Here is a 17,990-nt window from a genome sequence, read left to right as displayed (position 1 = left end):
TCCATTCAAGTCGTGGTCATTCATTGGTATGTCCATATCATATCGCAATCAAAAACACAATATAACTTTTCCCGCTTTTTCGATGGCAATAGTCATGTCCCGACATTCTCAGTCGTTCCCACGAGGTTGTGCAAAAATGCCGCATCAAGCAGGTCAGGGGACTATTCCCTACGAGGCATTGTTGTACGATGGGCCAGGGCTGGGTCATCCCGGGGAGAAAAGTAGGTTCTGTATTGTCGGCGGAGCGCCTCCCGTTCAAGGAATGTCGAAGACAGGCTTCAGCTTCTTGACCAGAGCCCACTCCTCCATGGTGACTTCAGACCGGTAGAACTCCTTCAGGGTGTCGATACTGGCACGCGAGATGTGCGAATACAGTTGGTCCTTCTCTTCCAGCTGGCGGCCGTACATGGGCTGGTTGGGTCCCTCGACCTTGATAGCGACGGAGGGCTGGCCCTTCTTGCAGACTGCGATGGCCTTGTGGTCACGTTCGATGGATGTCCTGCAATATTTGTTAGCAAGAGTACACGACTGGATAAGCTAGAAGTGAGTGGTGTGGTCTTACACTCTGCCAATGTCAACAATCTCCTTGACTCCGGCGGCGTTGGTACGGACGGCCGCGAGCGGAGTGTGCATCCGCAGGCTTCCCTCAATGACATCGATACCAATGACGATGGGGTCCTTCTTGTTGAACACAGCAACAGGGCTGATAACGCAAGGGAAGATAGCGAGCAATTTGCTCTCCTCCTTACGCTGCTCGGTCAGTTCAGCCATGTGCTTGGTGAAATCATCGAACAGGTGGTAGATAATGTCTGCAGTGAAGATCTTAACGCCAACTTCGGCAGCGTAGGCAGCGGCTTCCTTGTCGACCTTGACGTCGAAGCAAAGCATAACAGCATACTCCTTAGCCTTCTCAAGCATCGTTCCGGCCATCATGACATCACGCTTGTAGACAGGACCAATAGAGATGTTTGCCACAGGAATCTTAGAGGCCTTCAAGAACTCCAGGAGGGCTTCCAAGGAACCCAAGGTGGAAGCCTGGACGGTGACACCGCGGTTGTCGGTGGCGACACGGCTGAGCAGGTTCTCCAGATCGGACATAACCTCGTCCTCCACGTCCTCCTCGTCGTCATCTGGGCCGACAACAAGCAGACGGGAACCAGCGATAGCGTGCTCCAGGTCGTTGGCGGCGATCTTGACACCAAGGGCGGCCTTGACCTCCTTGTTGTGAACGTACTGCGACTTCAGACGCAATTCCTTAAGTGGGGCGGGCGTCAATAGTGCACGAATATTCGTTGTTATAGGTCCATTGAGGCCGCACAGGACAATGCGATCACCTTCGCGAAGGATACCGTTGGACAAGATGACGTCAATAGTGGTACCAAGACCTTCGATAACCTTCACCTCCAGAACAGTACATTCAACCTCAGACAGATACATGAGCGAGTTGGTCATACGCTCCTGACTCAGGGTGGTCAGAAGCTTCAGCATGTCGGGAATACCCTCGCCAGTGTGGGCGGAGGTTGGCACCAGGGAGACATTGCGAGCCATGGACTTGTTTTCGTAGAAGAGCTCGGAATTGAAACCCTGTTCGGCGAAAGCAAGCTTGGTGGCCTCCAGACGAGAGCGGAACTCGTTCTGGACACCCTTGTTCTGCATGTTCAGACTATCCTCGAAGCCGTTGTTGTCGATTTTCTTCCAGCCGTACAGACGATCGATCTTGTTCAGGGCCACAATGAAGGGAGTGCGTCGGTCACGCAGCAAGCGCATAGACTCCAAGGTCTGGGGCTCGAGACCGTGCATGATATCGACGACCAGAATGGCGATGTTACAAAGCGAGGAACCTCTTGAACGAAGGTTGGAGAAGGACTCGTGACCAGGGGTATCGATGACCAACAGACCTGGGACCTTGAATTCGAACTTGCCGTCCTTGTTCACGACAGCAGTCTTCTGCTGCAGGGCGTCGACAGGGAAGTATGTAGCACCAATCTGCTGGGTGATACCACCAGCTTCGCCTTCTTGCACATTGGTCTGACGAATCTTGTCCAGAAGCTTGGTCTTTCCGGTATCGACGTGACCAAGAATACAGCAAATGGGCGAGCGGAGGTTGTCCTTGGAACGAGCAGCCATGGCCTCCTCGTGCTGTTTCTTTCTCCTCTCCGCGGCCTCAGCCTTGCGCAGAGCGATGGCCTTCTTGTTGGCGGACTGCTCCTCGTCCTCAGAGTCCTCCTCAGAAGAAGAGTCTTCTTCAGAGTCGTCCTCATCCCCTTCTTCGTCCTTGGCCTCTGCGGCGCCATTGGTAGCAGACTTCTCGTCGTCGGTAGAAGCATCCCAGCTGTCCTTGACGTCGTCGTCAGCCTCGGCGGCTTGCTCCCAGTCATCAACGGCATCTACATCCTCTGCCGGAGCAGACTCGACCTTAGCCGCAGCCTCAGCCTTGGCCTTTTCCTCGGCCTCCTTCTTCCGGCGCTCATCTTCAGCTTCACGCAGAGCACGAGCCCGCTCGGCAGCAGCCTCAAGATCCTCCTCTGGCTTCTTGACACCCTTCTTCTTGCGATTCTCGTAGACAGGACGCTTCTTCTCGGCGCCGGGCTCCAGACCAGCAACCTTGCCACCAGCGGCCAACATCTGCTTCATACGCATCTCGTTCTTTAGTTGAGCCTCCCTTTGAGCCTTGGTTAACAGTTTGCCCTCCTTGCGAAGCTGTTCCTTCTTCTCACGCTCCCTCTCCTTCTTTCGCTGACGGGCCTCCTCGCGCTTCGCTTCCTCCTCGGCTTCCAGACGTGCTTGCTCTTCCAGTGCAGCCTGTTCTTCAGCTGCAAGACGCTCTTCCTCCTCACGCTGTAGGCGAAGCAGCTCCTGTTGCTTCTGAAGAGCTGCGAGACGAGCAGGGAGCTTCTTGGCCTTACCAGCAGGCTCTGCGGCAGCCGAAACGGGTTCTGGTTCATCCTTCTTGATTTCGGCGGCAGGCTTGGAAGGCGCAGCCTCAGCAGGAGTGGTCTTCTTCTTTTGAGCAGCCTATGTCGCGGGTATGGGGTCAGTAAAGCCGAACCTGGATAGAATAGTAAAATGAAGATCTCCCACAAACATACCTGCTCCTTCTTACGCTGCTTCTCACGCTCCTTCTTTTCCTTCTCCTTCTCCTTCTTCGACTTCACGCGGAACTCGCCATCATCAGCCGCCGCGGGAGGAGGCACATCCTTGACGGGTTTCTGGGCTTTGCCAGCGAAGACATCATCCTCGTCTACAGTACCCTCCTCTGGCTGCTTGCTGGCTAGATCGGCGCCGGCATCCTCGCCCTCAACGAAGTCGTTGACGGGCTTGCCCTTCTTGGCCTTGCGGGCCTTGTTCTTACGGAGGGCAGCCATCAGGCCACCGCCACCGGACTCTTCTTCAGCGTCATTCTCGCCGCCGTCCTGGTCCTGGCCCTCCGCGGGAGCCTCAACGTTGGAGGCAGTCTCGCCGAGCTCGGCCTCCCAGTCCTCCTCCTGGCGCTTGTTTCCCTTCTTCTTGGGCGCCATTGTATCGGGTGCTTGTTCTTGTGTCTTTTATGGTTCTTCGAAATCCGAGTCGAGGGGCGATCGGAGGAACGCAGTGGGCGCACAAACGGAGCTAACCGTTCACTTGCGGGCTGCGGGTCGCCGAGGGAAATGTACGGCGAAAAGTCGGTAAAGGAGTAGAAAAAGACGAGTTCTATGCACCAAATTCGAATCCCCGGTAAAGAAGGTCTGATTTGGTAGGCCAAGGGAGAGGGGTGGGTGAGGAAAAGAATTTCGGGAAGAATCCATCGAATGGTGGGGAACAATGCTGTTTGACTTCACCCGCGGTCTTCCAAGATTGCCACTGTCCACAACAACCGCCTGACAGCCTCATTTGGTTTGTTATCTAATTGTGTCATATGAACGAGCCTGTAATAACATATTACATGTTTCTACGTCTTTTTTAATTACACTTGCAGATACAAGTGCGAATAGAACGTATTTTCATATTCTAACGGACCTCGACTAGGTTCATCTCTTTTCGCCGCACGGGGAAAATCATAATAAACGACTGCCCGCATCCAAAGAAAGAAATCACGAGAAGTGGCTGAAGTTGAGATGCCCCGGATACATAGTTAGTTACGCATCAAATCTCGACGTGAAGCAGCTGCCGAAGCCATCCCACGACCTGATGGACGTAGTTGTCTGAGGGTCCCAACACTTTGAGCGCGGCGTTCCGCATAAAAGAGTCGTATGTTGGGTATGAGTCTCGCTTTTGATCAAGGGCATTGATCCGGTCCTCGAGATAGTCTACCCTGCGCTGAGCTAGACGCTTCAGAATATCCCCGTCCACCTGGCAATTGTCCCTCCTAGGATCAGCCCAAGAGAACCTCTTGCGTTTCTCGCGCGCACTCAGGGACGTGTAAAGGGTTTCGTCTCTTCGGCATATATCCTGCAAGGCTAGGAGAAGACGGACTTCATCCTCTCGAAGGATTGAGAAGCGGTAGACCGCTCCGTTGAGAGCGACACCGTAAATCGCACCGCCTCTCTCCCGGGGCGACTTTGGGAGATGATCGATCTTGGAGCTAGGAAGAAATTGCAGAACGGAGTCAAACAGGGAGTTGTCTTCCGGTGCTGGGGTGGTGAGAACCTGATCCGTGTGAAGTTCGGTGCTACTCAAAAGTTTTCCGACGCGAATGCTTCCACCGCGGGCGCTCAAGAACGCAAGAGAGGATTCACCAGGCGTCACGTAGTGAGTCAATCCGTCAAGTGGCCTGGAATCATGACCAAGAAGCGTCAGGAAGTGGAGTCCGTGCCCATCGTCCAGGACTTCTAAGATAATAAATCCGTGCCGTGCGGTAGTGACGTAGACGAACGGCTTTGAAACAGTGATGGCCACCGCTGGGGAAGGGATTTCTTTCCAGCCTCTCGAAGCCCATTTGATCGTCGCTCCTTTGGGAGCCACTGGACGGATGGTCTTTCCTGCGCCAATAAGAAGTGTATTGTCATAGGCTGCGATTGCACGCACCGGGCCGTCAAGGCAATCCTGGACATGTTTTGTCACGAATCGCACCTCGGAGGGATCATTTGGATCTCGAGTCGCGGACACGAGGATAAGTCGACCTCGCAGTCCGAGATCCATTGTCCCCGATATTCCTGTTCCGATTGCAACGAGGTGATACATGTGACCCCCTCTTTCAAACACCCAGTCCATTATGCAAGTGATCTTTTCTCCCCGAGAGGTGTGAGGGAGAGGAATGAAAGACTGGTCTGGTGAGTCAACAGGTGCCTGTGTATCTGGACGTACGAATGCAAGCCATGAGCGCATAGTAATATCACCTGGCCTACTAGGATCTTCGACTTCTGCCATATCGTAAGACATGATAAGTCTGTCGAGGTGACTCGAATATACTAGCTTCCTAGTGGTGCCAGTCACGCCTATCCGGCGAGGAACGATCTTGGCTTCACGATCCAAAGAGCAAATCAGAAGCTGTCGGTCTGCAAAGCAGAACAATGGACCCAACGAAAATTGAGTCTCTAGACCTTGCGAGTTGATAAGTCCAAAGCCATGAATCCCGATAGGGAAGTAAGCAGGCTAGATTTGGAGTGAGCGGCTATTCGATATCGATCAGATGAATGGCTGATTTGCACTTACATTGCTCTGATCTGTGATCCAGACTCGCGAGAGGAAGCATTCATTCGGGACGCCGTCGGCATTAATTGATACACGCCACAACTCGTTGTCGCAGATCAACATGGCAAAGGCACCCTTACTCTGGAGTCGAAGCGATGTCATTCCAACATGCTTCGGTGGCATTTGATTTAAACCTAGACCTGAACATCAGTCTTGTTCAAAAGTATTTCCTTTGAATGCCCAGGCTCGGAACATTTGACGGACTTACCGATCAGAGTACGGGCATTGAAGTCAATCTGAAATGGCACAAGTATGCCGCTGCGCAGGCCGCACAACAGATGTGCGCGCAGAACACCATGGTAGGTTTGGCGGATCATGGCAAGACTATCGATGGCTCTAGAAATGTCGTCGGCTCGGTCAACTGAGATCTTGGCATCCAAGAAGAACGTAATGGTCTCCTGCTCGACATGGAAGACTGTGATTGTGCCATCACCGTCGCCCATAAAAGCAAATGTTGTTTGTCCCAACGTCTGAAGGGACATACACACGGGCTCTCTGTTGATTTCAACTGATTGGGTAGTCTCCAGACGAACATTGGCATCATCCACGACAACCCGTGTGAGGAGAAGTCTAAGCTCATTGTTACTTCGAATAGCGGTAATCACCGCCGAGCTTGGACCATCAACAGCCACCGCAACAACGGTAGAAGCAGGCGGATGTGGAACGCATGCATTTAGAGAGATATCGTCAGGGACGAAAAGGTGTGTGGCTTTTTCTGTGACCTGAATGAGGACGCCCGTAGGTGTGCAGCCCGCTGCCAGGGTTTGTGCGGTATCAAGGCCAGTTTCTGCCTCGTCAAGTGCGCTTATTCCATCTTCAAGACTTGGGTTCATGTAGAGAAGCAAGGTGGACATAGGATCGGAGATCAAGACATAGACGGCCCCGCTGGCGTCGTAACTGATAGTCCACAAATCCCGTATGCTTGACATATCATCGAGAGGGACTGTAATTCCAACCTGGGCTTCGAAACCATACCGAAGTTCATGAAGTGCGCTGCCACCGGAGGCAGATGCAGAACAAACAAATAGACGATCTCGCGACACGTCGCATTGAAGCTTTCCATGGGTCTTTGATGGCACTATAACAGCATCCGTAACAGGGGCCCAGTTGAGGAACCTCTGAACACATTGAGGTTTGTCTCGTGCTTCTTGAATGAAGAGGCCGCCATCTCCCATGCTCCCGGCAGCGAGAATGAAGTCACCTCCCTCGTGACCCATGTCCAGGACATCAAATGCAGAATCGACGTCACAGTGAAGCTGACCCAAACTAGTTTGGGTTTCTAGTGCACCTTCGTTACCGAACTCTAGATAATAGATCCAGCCATCTTCGCGGCAAAGATAGATGCCGTCGTATTTCTGGCTATAAAGCCAGTTGCGAGCGGGTCGTGCCCATTGGGTCCACAAAGAAGTCTCTTTGAAAATGGCATCGGGTGCTATGAGCGGATATCTGGTGGGTCGAGCATGCGACGAGTCGGAAGGGTACACTGCCATGGATATGCTGGTGACGACCAGAAATGCAGACTCCTTGGTCAGTGGCACGATCATTGTGGGCAATCTATCCTCCTTTCGGAGTTTGAACTCGGTACACCTTTGACGAAGTAGTGTGGTGTCGTCCTCGTCCCATTGGAAAATCCTGGCAAATGAGCCTTCGGCTCCAGATGTGATGATAAGCAGAATAATTCGCTTGTCATCGGCGGTCCTTGGATACAGAAACTCCATAAATTGGATAGTTCCATCACAGCTGTAGAAGTGTTCCTGCAGAAGTCCCAATCAATATGAATGTAAAACGTATGAATGTACCAAGACATACCCGCTTGATAGGATCGAGCTTCCCTTCAGTCATCTGCTGCTGAATTTCCTTGGGAGACTTGAGAAGAAACAGTCCAAAATAGTGGTTCGAGGCACTGACAGCGACTGCTCGTGATCTACACATGGTTTAGCTCAGCACCTCTGTGAATCCTAAAAGAGGATCATACTCACTTTGGGTCCACGGCGATATGCTTGCCGAACCTATCGGCGAGGTCGACGTCAACCGGCAAAGGCCGGCGGTGTGTAACGAACTTGTCTTCCCCAGAAATTGGACAGTAAAGGAACTGAAGCTCTTTCATCTCCAGTGAAAGCACGAGAATTTGAGAAGGGAGGCGGTCGAGGACTTCGAGATCATCTTGAATATCGACGCCAGTTGTATGTAATTGCGTCTCCCATGGAAGTTGGGTGTTCACATCGATTACCTTTGCCCCCACGATGGGGTGATCAAAATCGTTCTTCTCAGTGACATCTTCAAGAAAGCCACCAGGGGAAGCTTGTTTGATCTGCACCCGGCGTTGGCCCACAAATACAACATCATTATGGTGCTTGCTGCGGAGACGGGCGGGAAGAATCCACTGGACGATAGGGCTAGGGAGGATAGTTTGGGTGAAGAGGCCAGTGACTTCACGCGCCGAGCGCGTGAGAAACTGTTCCTCCTCCATCTCAGACTCAAAAATGATCACTGAATGATTATTGAAAGTATTTTTCTAGCCACAAGTGAGTCGTGTTGAGAGGGATTCATGAAGTGATAGAGAGTTGAAAGGCGAATCGTGGGATTTTGAAAGGCAGGAGACGAGGGCGATGAGGTTTCAGTTGAAGAAGAGTCGCCAGAATCAACCGGGATTGTGTAAATATACCCTGAAGCCAAGCGCGGATATAACAGTCCTAAACGGGAGGACTACTAATAAATATTCAAGTGGACAGCGGGGGCTGTATTCAGTTCACGTTGTGCCAGGATATCCACCCTAAGAGAACGCCACTTAAGAGTGGAAGACGTCCAATAGTGCGTTGAAATGAGAGGGCACACTGAAATCTCTGAACTTAAATGAAAGGATTGGCCAATCTTGCTGATCGTTGTAGTGGACCATAGGTCCAAGGCAATGGCGCTTAACACAGTTGTTCAACCCGTAAATGCCAAAGTGACGGGATTGTATATGAATGCAGACACAATACTTTTATTGCTAGTCTGGAATACAGTCTCGATTGGCATCGACTGATTCATGGCAATCCTTGGGCTTTATTTTTCTTCAGATCCCTATGATGAACGTTAATATATGCAAGTTCCCGTATAAACGCGGTGATCAAATCCTAGGACCTACAGCTGATGAGCCAGCAAATGCAAATTGTGGATCTTTTAGATCCTTTATGAAGCCATATCAGAGGCTTTATCCTCCTTCACTCTCCACAAGTCGACCAAGTCTAGTTTGTGGCTGAACGTTGTTTAAAGTAGCTCTGGTTGTGAGCTACACGCACCGCCTGCGGGGTGATTTTTGGAAAGGCAGTAGGACCCCCGGACTCCAAGGCAGTGTGGTAAACAAGTGGCAACTGCGTTGAACTTGATTCTCTCTCGATTTCTTGCCGCGATGCCCTCCAAGATCAGCCGTCGATGCACTTAGGCGTAGGAACCGGCGCTACCGTCCCGTGTTTTGTAGGTGGGAGGGAATCACGTTGTTTGGTGCCTCAGGCTACGAGGTGGGACCGCCGCCGTTCTGACTCTGGGCAAAGGTGCGTTGCTGGCTTCATTTGCAACAGACCTTTTCAAACAAAAAACGATCACGCCGCCCATAATTGGCCTCCGGTATCCATTTCGAAGCTTACAGTGACCTGGCTCGGCTTGAAAATCGTTCCTTTGTATCTTCACTAGGGGTGCCGACGGTTATCGACGCCGCGGTCATTGAACTGTATCCCTGGGAAGTCGGATACATGAAAATTGCCCTTGATCGGATGGCCTGATAAAATATTACGGTTTTCATAGCAAGCTCATTTCCCACTCAAGCCATCCTACCGTTGTACAAAAGCTCTAGACACCTGAGCTAGCAATGGACCCATCAAACGCGAACCCACGCGATAGCAGTTCTGGAACAAGGCTAGTCTCATATGACGAGAAGCAGTCGTCCATATCCAGGGAGCCGTCAGAAGAATCGGTCGGGGCCCAACAGCGGGCCAATGTCAGAGCGGAGAAAGCAGCCGCTATCCGCCGCGCATGCGATGCGCGCGATGTGGAAGCGTTGGTCTTGTATGCCACCAGTGAAGGCGGATTGCTGGACGACGAATTGAGACAGATAGCATGTAAGAAATCGAAAAAGTAGTGGGAGGTGAGTGGGAGTAATGTCTTGATACAGGGCCGATTTTCTTACAATGTGACACAAACTCACGACCTGACGACTTGAAACCCCTAAACGACTTACCACGACATGCCGACGAGGACCAAGTACAGCTTGATGTCAACCGGTCTTTTGTCTATTATCCTGCTGGTAAGTCTGACGAAGATACTGGTGAGTGATTGAAGATGACTGACCGGTTAGCTAGTCCCTGAGGAGGAGCTCTTAGAAAAGAAAGAGCAATTATCGGACCTAATCACGCTGATCCTGAGGAACTATCCTATGCTATGCTATTTCCAAGGATATCACGATATCGTGCAAGTCTTGCTTCTGGTACTAGGGGCCCAGAAGGCTGCGTCGGCCATGGCGCACGTATCCCTCTTCAAAATTAGGGACTATATGCTCCCGTCGCTCACTCCAGCCTTGAAACATCTACAGCTGATTCCTGCAATTGTCGGAACCGTCGATCCCGCACTGTGGAGGCATCTCGCGAATATTCAACCCTTTTTTGCCCTTGCCGCGACCCTCACTCTCTATGCTCATGACATTCAAGAGTATAGCGATATTGCCCGTTTGTTCGACTTTCTTCTTGCTCGGGAGCCAGTGGTAGCTATCTACCTGTTTGCGGCGATCATCCTCTCCCGAAAGAAAGAACTATTGGATATCCCGGTGGATGAGCCGGAGATGCTGCACTTTACTCTGTCCAAACTGCCATGTCCACTTAATCTGGATGGACTTATCTTGAGTGCATCTCAGCTTTTCAAAGACAATCCCCCCGAGTCGTTGCCTCTTCGCGCGTGGAAACGTATTCCAAACTGCAGCGTACTCAAAACCTCGCGAGATTCATCTCAACCATACAACGTCGAGGAAGCCATACAATTGTTCCAACAACAAACACGGCAGCTGCAGGATGAGGAGCGTCGGAAGCAAGCTCTCGAGTTCGCGTGGAAGCACCGGAGGACGGTCGGATCTGTGGCATTAGCTATACTGGTTGGCGCTGCATCCATCTACATCCGAAGAAAGAGTCTTGATTTTTCATTCTGGTCCTATGTCGGCCAACTTCAGGCCATGCTCAAGGGCTGAACTCGGTCTTCAGAACCTCTCATAGACAACTAGCTTGGATTTATTGATCTGTACATTATTATTCAACGAAGCGAACGTGAAAAATATGTGTCCCATCCTTTACAAGGATATTCGAAAACCAAGCCTAGCTACTGTTGTTTGTGCTGCGAGGCAGTGTGTGTACCTAATCCATGCACGGACGGCCCGCAGAGTGGCTAAGTGTGGCGTTCCGTCCGCCGGCAAGCTGATGTGTACACTTCTACCTCTCCGATAACACGCCAGCTCTCCAACTCAATCCACACCATGGCGAACCGGGGCTACGACGTGGTTGTAGACGTGGATGCCGAGGTAGGTGCAGCATCAATCGGCTTTACCATCTTCAATTCTCACAGCATAACAGGGCGACCTCGGGCATACCGACCTGCAAGAGGACCTTGAGTTCCACCCGTCCAGTGAGTCCCCTCCGAGCGCACAACCGACGCATTACATCGAAAGCTCTAACCACTGAACTTTTCAACACGCAGACTTCGAGAACGATCAACGCAGCCCCAAGGTTCATGGCGATTCGGCACCGTTCCTGGGAGGCGGATCCTCGCGTGGCCGTGACCGGTCTCCAGGCGGCACCCCGACCAAGCACAGCTGGTGGTCGATCCACTACTACGAGCGATTTTTTGACGTCGACACAAATGAGGTGCTGCGGCGCTGTATGGCCGCCCTTTACCCACGATCGAACTTCCTGGATGTCCTCGAGGGCAACGCCGATCTGTACGGACCCATCTGGATCGCGACTACCGTCGTGGTCATCCTGTTCCTGACAGGAACTATCTCGCAGTGGCTGTCGAACAATGACGACGAGCACTTCGAGTATGACTTTACCCTGTTATCTGGTGCGGCGGGCCTGATCTATGGATACACCGGTGTGCTGCCTATTGCGCTATGGGGTGCACTGCGCTGGTTCGGGAGCTCGACGGCTGACCTGATCGAGTGCTGGGCACTGTATGGATACTCGAACTTGGTCTGGATCGGCATTGCGCTTGTCAGCTGGAGCCCGCTGACTGCGCTGAACTGGGCGCTTGTTGGTGTTGGCTTTGCGTGGACGGTCTTCTTCCTCCTGCGGAACCTGTACCCGGTCCTGAACGCTACGGATGCTAAGGCCAGCAAGATATTGTTGATCCTGGTTGTCGTGCTGCATGCGGGCCTGGCTATTGCTATCAAGATTCTCTTCTTTGCGTGAGTTGCCCTCGTTTTGTTCGTTGTTAATCTACCGCATTCTGACATACTTTCTAGCCACGGGAGCCCTGTGTCGAAGAAGAACAAGGTGGATCACAATGATAACGATGATGATAAGCGGCGGGTGATGTTCTAGTCATGAAGGGACATTGGTGACGTGTAGGACAATTGGTTTTAAACGGTTCTGGACATCTCGTCGACATTGCTCAGGTAGCACGTGGTTCCGTTTTCTTACAGGCGTTGTATTCCACACGGGTGATGCATGTATTCTATTTGTCATCGCTAGCCGTCAACGGCTGGCGTGGTTTCAATCGGAATTGTATTTGCACTTGAATTGTTAAGTATGGCTGATGCTCCAACTTGTAGCTAATTCCTCGGGTGGTACAACGTAATGCGTGTATATATATTAGGTACCTATGGGTACTCGCCTAGGCACTCTTTCTTACACATGGAGATGATTTAGTAGGTACGGCATTGCTTCTACCTACCTAACCGGTCAGACTATATATCTCTTATCGCTCGTTTCGCAGTCTTAAGTCCCAGATATATATTTCAATTACATCATTGGCCCATTTAGCACGGACCTGCCTGGATCATCGCACCGGAGATCAAACCTGGGTCGTAAATAGACGAAACTAAATATAGACACTAAAGTTCGATCCTACGTTCTACTTTCGGCTGGGCCGGATGGTAACGAAGAAGGGTCAAAGGCTGGGAGATATATGTATGTTTTGAACTTTTACTTCAATTCATGGATTGCGACGTGAAAGCCGGGAGGCGCCAACTAAAGATAGTATGACTGTGGCTGTGATTGTCTCATCATTTCTAACGCCATATGAAAACCTCTCCGTGTCGCAGTCCAGCCAAACCCCAGACCTGGATTCTGCACCACAGCGCACCGAGCACAACACCGAAAAGCGAATCGTCTATTTCAGCTTCTTCTTGGGGCGGAGCTGGTTGGTGTGGCCGCACTTTCTCTTACGGCAGTTGGTGGCACGAGGGGGGAGACGGGCCTATAGAAAATATGTTAGCCTTTCGATCAAGATCGTGGGTTTGCGACGCCCAGCAGGAGGAATTGTCGAATAATGCAGGAGAGCTTCTCGACGCCTGCGCGTGGAGGGGTAGGGTGCACGTACGTAGCACTTGCGGCAGATGGACTTCTCGCAGTTGTACTTGGAGGCAAGGGCCTTGAGGGAAGGCTCAATAATACCACCACGCAGGCGCAGGACAAGGTGGAGGGTGGACTCCTATAAAGTTGAATCCGAGGTTAGTCACAAATTCCAAGTATGTCGCAGTCCTGAATCCGGCACAGATGGATATATCTCCTCCTCGTTTGTATCACAGTGAACAATATGCAAAGTTGTAGTTTGCATATTGAACCACGATTCCACCGTGAATACACCCAATGCCCATATCCGATCCATGCCGTCATCAAATATAAAATCTGGGTCCACATCATCGTACCTTCTGGATGTTGTAGTCGCTCAGAGTGCGGCCATCCTCGAGCTGCTTGCCGGCGAAGATCAGGCGCTGCTGGTCAGGGGGGATGCCCTCCTTGTCCTGGATCTTGGTCTTGACGTTGTCGATGGTGTCGCTCGACTCGACGTCGAGGGTAATGGTCTTACCCGTCAGGGTCTTGACGAAACTATATTGAGCCGTATTAGCCCACACTCTTTCCTTTCAATTCCGGGTGCATTTGGTGCGAGTTGGCGGGCCGTCGGTGGGCAATTCGCGGGCATGAGGCATTTGGAGATTCAAGGAGACGTACATCTGCACTAGAAACACGCGGAAAAAAGAAAACGTTAGCTTATGAGTTCACACGGGTCACAGGAATGCGTCCAGGCGCGTTTCACGATACGTACTGGTTGCGATATTTCGTTGGTGTCGGCGGTCGGTCGCTGAGTTCGAGGCGGAGGAGGCGATGACAATTTGAGGAATTCTCGCTTAGCAAGGGTGGGCAGATTCGCGGGCCGGCGTTGCCCTAAGCCCTAGTCAGCGGCTGCCGTTTGAGGTTGCATCACGTGAGCAAATCGCTCCCGCCGGTTTTGGCCCAGCCGTCATCCGAACTATAACTAACTACAACAGCTCGCAGAGAAATGATCAGCAGCCTACCCTACTCGCCGGAAACTTGTCAACAAGATCATGAATTTGGGCATGCAACCCCCACTCGAAGAAGTTCAAGTCAATTGATTTCCTAGAAGGAATCCATCGATTCAAGTTTACCTAATGGACCAATCTATTGTCTAAAAGCTTGGACATGATGGTTAATGGGCAAAGCACATTCCATGATCAACATCTGTCAACGAAGGAAATGGTTAAATATCAATCAAGCCTAATCTTATATTGCAAGTAATATATTATGATCCATCTCCAACACCCAACTCATCCAGCTCCTCCAGCTCCTCCATATCATCGGCACTGTCGTCATTTGCACCCTCCATATCCAGATCCATTGCCAGACTGAAATATTCCGCCCGTCGCTGATCTTCTATAGTTTTTGCAATTCTCCATTCAGTTACATTGACAGCATGGAGGAGCGCCGGCAAGGAGATAGCCGCGAGCTGCGCAGCCAGTTTGTAAAAAGCCCTGGCCGTCTCGGGGAGTTGCGATTCCCATCGATATCGCCGGTACCAAGAGCCCGGTCGGCGTTCGTCTTCTTCTTGATCCGGATCGACCTTTTTTGGCTTCAGTTCTTGCATGACTGTGCGTACGAGGACATCCAGGGCTTCTTCTGGGTCAGCGGCGGTCGCTAGGGTTGAAGCCGGCATCGGCTGCCGTTGAGCGGCTGTATCTGTCGTCCGGCTGGTTGGGAACATATCTGCAACTGGATTCATGGTCCGGGAACTATCTATCCAGTTGCTCTCATACCAGTCCATATACTCGTCGAGCTGACTGGGTGCCATGTTCAGTACATCTTTATCAGTGAGCTGAATGACTTGGTCTTTCCCAATATTTCCGCAGGCAATTTCACGATTATCGAAGTGATTCTGGGATCGCACCCACAGGGGCCATTCTATAGCTTGAGTGGCGGGCTCTTTGGCTGTGGCGGGGTGCCTTTCCAGATCGTCGAAAGGGAAGAGTAATTTGGTGGCTATAACGACGAGCGCCATCAACTGGACTTCCGGTAGGTGTAGTGTCTGCTTCCGTTTGGTGCCTTGTGCCGGTGCAGAAAATGCATAGGTAAAACCAACGAGGCCTTTCAAGGTCTTGACCGTCTCATACACGTCAACTGGTAATATGTTAGGTTCAGCTATTTGGTAAATTATTGGATGAATTGTCTCCATACTTGGGACAGCAAGTCTCTTAATGTGACGATATAGGATAAGAGATGAGTTTAAAGGCGGAAGAGCGATCTCAAACCGACGCTGGTAATGAAGTGCAAGCTGCACGAAACCCCGATGTAGAGTTTCTATTCTGGGAAGTTGCTTTTGGAGAACAAATTAGCTCTTAGTCTTGATCAAAGTGAACGGGTTACATAGATTGCTCACATGAATATCTAGTCTTGCAAAAAATTCAGGAGGAAGTTTATCTCTCATTTCGTGAGGGATAGCCCTTGTAGCCCGAATATAAGGGACATCCTGGCGTATTATCAAGCTATACACAAACCGAGGGTTAATAGACATAAATGAGATGAGTAGTATGCTCATTGCTAGGAGACTTACCGGTGAAAGTCGCTGACACAAACAGGTAGCCGCATTAGAACGGCCGCCAGATAGCAAAGGCCGACAGAATCTAAAAGACGAGGCCACTCAAGAAACCTCCCTCTTGACTTGAAGCCTGGGTCGTCGGAGGTATCTGTCTCAGGCTGGGAGCTAAAGAGTTCCCTTTCGTCATCATCATCATCGTCTGCGGTTGCATTGATCCTCAGGGCGAAGTCTTGTAGCCTGAAGCCCCACAGATCACGAACCACGGCCTGAAAAATGCTGTGAGATTCTTTTGCTTCTTTCAATCATACAGGTACTTTCGTAATAGACCTACCTCGAACTGCACGGGAAATCCATGATCGTGGACTAAAGCGTGGCACTGCTTCCAAAGAATTATCTGATAAGCTTGCAGAAAGAGAGTATGCGCCTGGCGACCACGATATGCTATAAGTATTGGTTAATGACGACTGATAACCGTGGGAAAAAAGGTGTCTACACACTCTTCCGTGATCTCTCTTCCCTTTCCTTTCTCACCCGGTGCTTTTTGCCTTGGGTCCCGAAATCATCCGGATCTTCTTCGACTTGTCGGCCCTGTACGAAAAAATAAGTGTGACTATCGATGTCTTCCCCGCTTTGTGGCTTTTAATGACGCCGGTGGTAAATCAAGGCAGTCAGGTGCGGCCGGGGTCCTTTACCTCTTGCAAATGGCCGCGCCGGCAAAACCAGAGGCCATTATCGAGATAGTATCGTCGCTCACGACATCCCTCCTGGCCGCAAACCCCTCGGATGACATACTCCATGCCGAGGCAATGTGGTCATGCTGGTTGGGAGGGAATGTTTGCGATAAGATGTTGTTGCGGTTGCTGAACGTTGGGAACATTTTTTTTCTGCCTCATTTGCTAGCGACCGCCAGGAGTAGATTCCCGAATCTTTGGCCTACAACACTAAATTTCTTGTATAGAAAGGAAACGGCTGAACAGAGACTGTCTGGAAGATCATTATTTCTTTCCTTTTTCTTTACTTTCTCTACCTTAAACTTAAAGCAAGTATTTTGGCGATCGCTTCAAATCTATGGCTTTCATGGAACTAGAAATTGGGACCAAGCAAAGGTTTACGGAATTATTCATTCGTCACACTATCATGAGATGCTGGGACGCAGAACTGTTCTTCGGACAACACGTATCATGCCAACCAAAGCAACTCTTCTCGTCGGTCCAGCCTACACCCAAGGCTTGATGATGGACAGACCTTGTAGCAATGGACAATCGGTCAATTGTCCAAAAATCGTATCCTCCATGGAACCATTGAAGATGAATTTTTTGGGGGGCTGAGGCCCATTTTGAACATAACGGTTGACATAAAATGCGAGAGATCCAAGGACCAGGCGCTTATTTGGGGGCCTCCTTGGCCTCAATGGCGGCCTCCTCACCCATGGCGGTCTGGATGATGACGTCTAGAAGGGGAGTCAGAACAAACGGTGCCTTGACGGAATACACGAAACAAGTTCAGGGATTACTTACTGACGTCCTTCTCCTCATCACGGAACATCTTGACGATACGCTCGCCAACCTCGCTATCGGGCAGCTTGACGTCGTCCTTGGTGTCACCGTCATCCTTCATCAGGGAGAGGAAGTCATCGTCGGTGATGTCCAGCTAGAACAAGAGTTGTTAGCCGAGGGGTGTGCGTGGAACAGAGGGAGGGGTAAGCTGGCGCATGGCGAGGAGGGGCAAAGACTCACCAGCTGGTACTCCCGGCGGGTGACATGGGGGACATCCATGTTGTGGGTGGAGGGAGACAGATCCTCCAGCTTCTTGCCGGTGAAGATATCGGTGGCAACCAGGTGGACCTTGGCGTGACCGTGCTTGCCGGTCTTGGAGGTTGACATGTCGATGATCTTGCAGGGGCGGCCCTTGATCACAACGTGACCGTTCTTGCGCAGAGCAGAGCACTGCATGGGGAAGGTCGTCGACGCACCGGCATCGGTGGTCTCGAAGGTCATCTCATGCTATAGATCGCGTTAGTGACATAAGTGGCATTGTGCCTTGTGTGCGCTTCGAGGGGCGTCCCAATGCTCGAGAGGGGTTGTTGCATGTTGCACCGAAAGAGGGGAGGCTCAAGATGCGGGGCTGATGAACAACCCAGCCGAGCGATTGGGGAGGGGGGGTTGTATGGGGGAGAGCACATGAGGCGAGTGTCTAAGGGTGGGCGTACCTCGTCAGCCATGGTGAATGAAGTGGGGGTAAAAAGAGATGGG

The 17,990-nt window shown here is 51.3% G+C and overlaps 6 protein-coding genes across 6 annotated transcripts; 2 read left to right on the top strand and 4 right to left on the bottom strand.

The window, feature by feature from the left end:
* Positions 1–255: 255 nt before the first annotated feature.
* On the bottom strand, positions 256–3,518 carry N7482_008269 (putative mitochondrial translation initiation factor IF-2; the record flags this gene model as incomplete). Its single annotated transcript, XM_056690393.1, has 3 exons — positions 256–499; positions 563–3,015; positions 3,090–3,518. The coding sequence occupies 3 exons, from the start codon at positions 3,516–3,518 to the stop codon at positions 256–258; spliced, it is 3,126 nt and encodes a 1,041-aa protein (XP_056540158.1).
* A 604-nt stretch (positions 3,519–4,122) lies between these two features.
* Positions 4,123–8,140, bottom strand: thtA (the record flags this gene model as incomplete). The annotated part of the gene is made up of 5 exons (XM_056690392.1): positions 4,123–5,571; positions 5,632–5,804; positions 5,879–7,424; positions 7,480–7,594; positions 7,650–8,140. 5 exons carry the CDS (start codon positions 8,138–8,140, stop codon positions 4,123–4,125), a joined length of 3,774 nt encoding a protein of 1,257 aa, XP_056540157.1.
* A 1,377-nt stretch (positions 8,141–9,517) lies between these two features.
* On the top strand, positions 9,518–10,882 carry N7482_008267 (TBC domain-containing protein; the record flags this gene model as incomplete). The annotated part of the gene is made up of 3 exons (XM_056690391.1): positions 9,518–9,767; positions 9,821–9,952; positions 10,008–10,882. 3 exons carry the CDS (start codon positions 9,518–9,520, stop codon positions 10,880–10,882), a joined length of 1,257 nt encoding a protein of 418 aa, XP_056540156.1.
* A 282-nt stretch (positions 10,883–11,164) lies between these two features.
* Positions 11,165–12,227, top strand: N7482_008266 (Yip1 family protein; the record flags this gene model as incomplete). The annotated part of the gene is made up of 4 exons (XM_056690390.1): positions 11,165–11,209; positions 11,262–11,313; positions 11,386–12,091; positions 12,149–12,227. 4 exons carry the CDS (start codon positions 11,165–11,167, stop codon positions 12,225–12,227), a joined length of 882 nt encoding a protein of 293 aa, XP_056540155.1.
* Positions 12,228–13,893: 1,666 nt separating this feature from the next.
* N7482_008265 (TFIIB-type zinc finger domain-containing protein) lies at positions 13,894–16,535 on the bottom strand (the record flags this gene model as incomplete). Its single annotated transcript, XM_056690389.1, has 8 exons — positions 13,894–14,072; positions 14,469–15,320; positions 15,378–15,516; positions 15,580–15,685; positions 15,754–16,004; positions 16,070–16,179; positions 16,236–16,326; positions 16,431–16,535. The coding sequence occupies 8 exons, from the start codon at positions 16,533–16,535 to the stop codon at positions 13,894–13,896; spliced, it is 1,833 nt and encodes a 610-aa protein (XP_056540154.1).
* A 588-nt stretch (positions 16,536–17,123) lies between these two features.
* Positions 17,124–17,959, bottom strand: N7482_008264 (Eukaryotic translation initiation factor eIF-5A; the record flags this gene model as incomplete). The annotated part of the gene is made up of 4 exons (XM_056690388.1): positions 17,124–17,188; positions 17,256–17,388; positions 17,475–17,741; positions 17,948–17,959. 4 exons carry the CDS (start codon positions 17,957–17,959, stop codon positions 17,124–17,126), a joined length of 477 nt encoding a protein of 158 aa, XP_056540153.1.
* Between the last annotated feature and the right edge of the window lie 31 nt (positions 17,960–17,990).

Source organism: Penicillium canariense (assembly GCF_028826845.1).
Source record: "Penicillium canariense strain IBT 26290 chromosome Unknown utg000006l_segment0_segment0, whole genome shotgun sequence".
In the NCBI taxonomy this organism is placed as follows: Eukaryota; Fungi; Ascomycota; class Eurotiomycetes; order Eurotiales; family Aspergillaceae; genus Penicillium; species Penicillium canariense.
The sequence above is the reverse complement of the archived record's forward strand: the minus strand, read 5'-3'. Positions and strand labels throughout refer to the sequence as shown.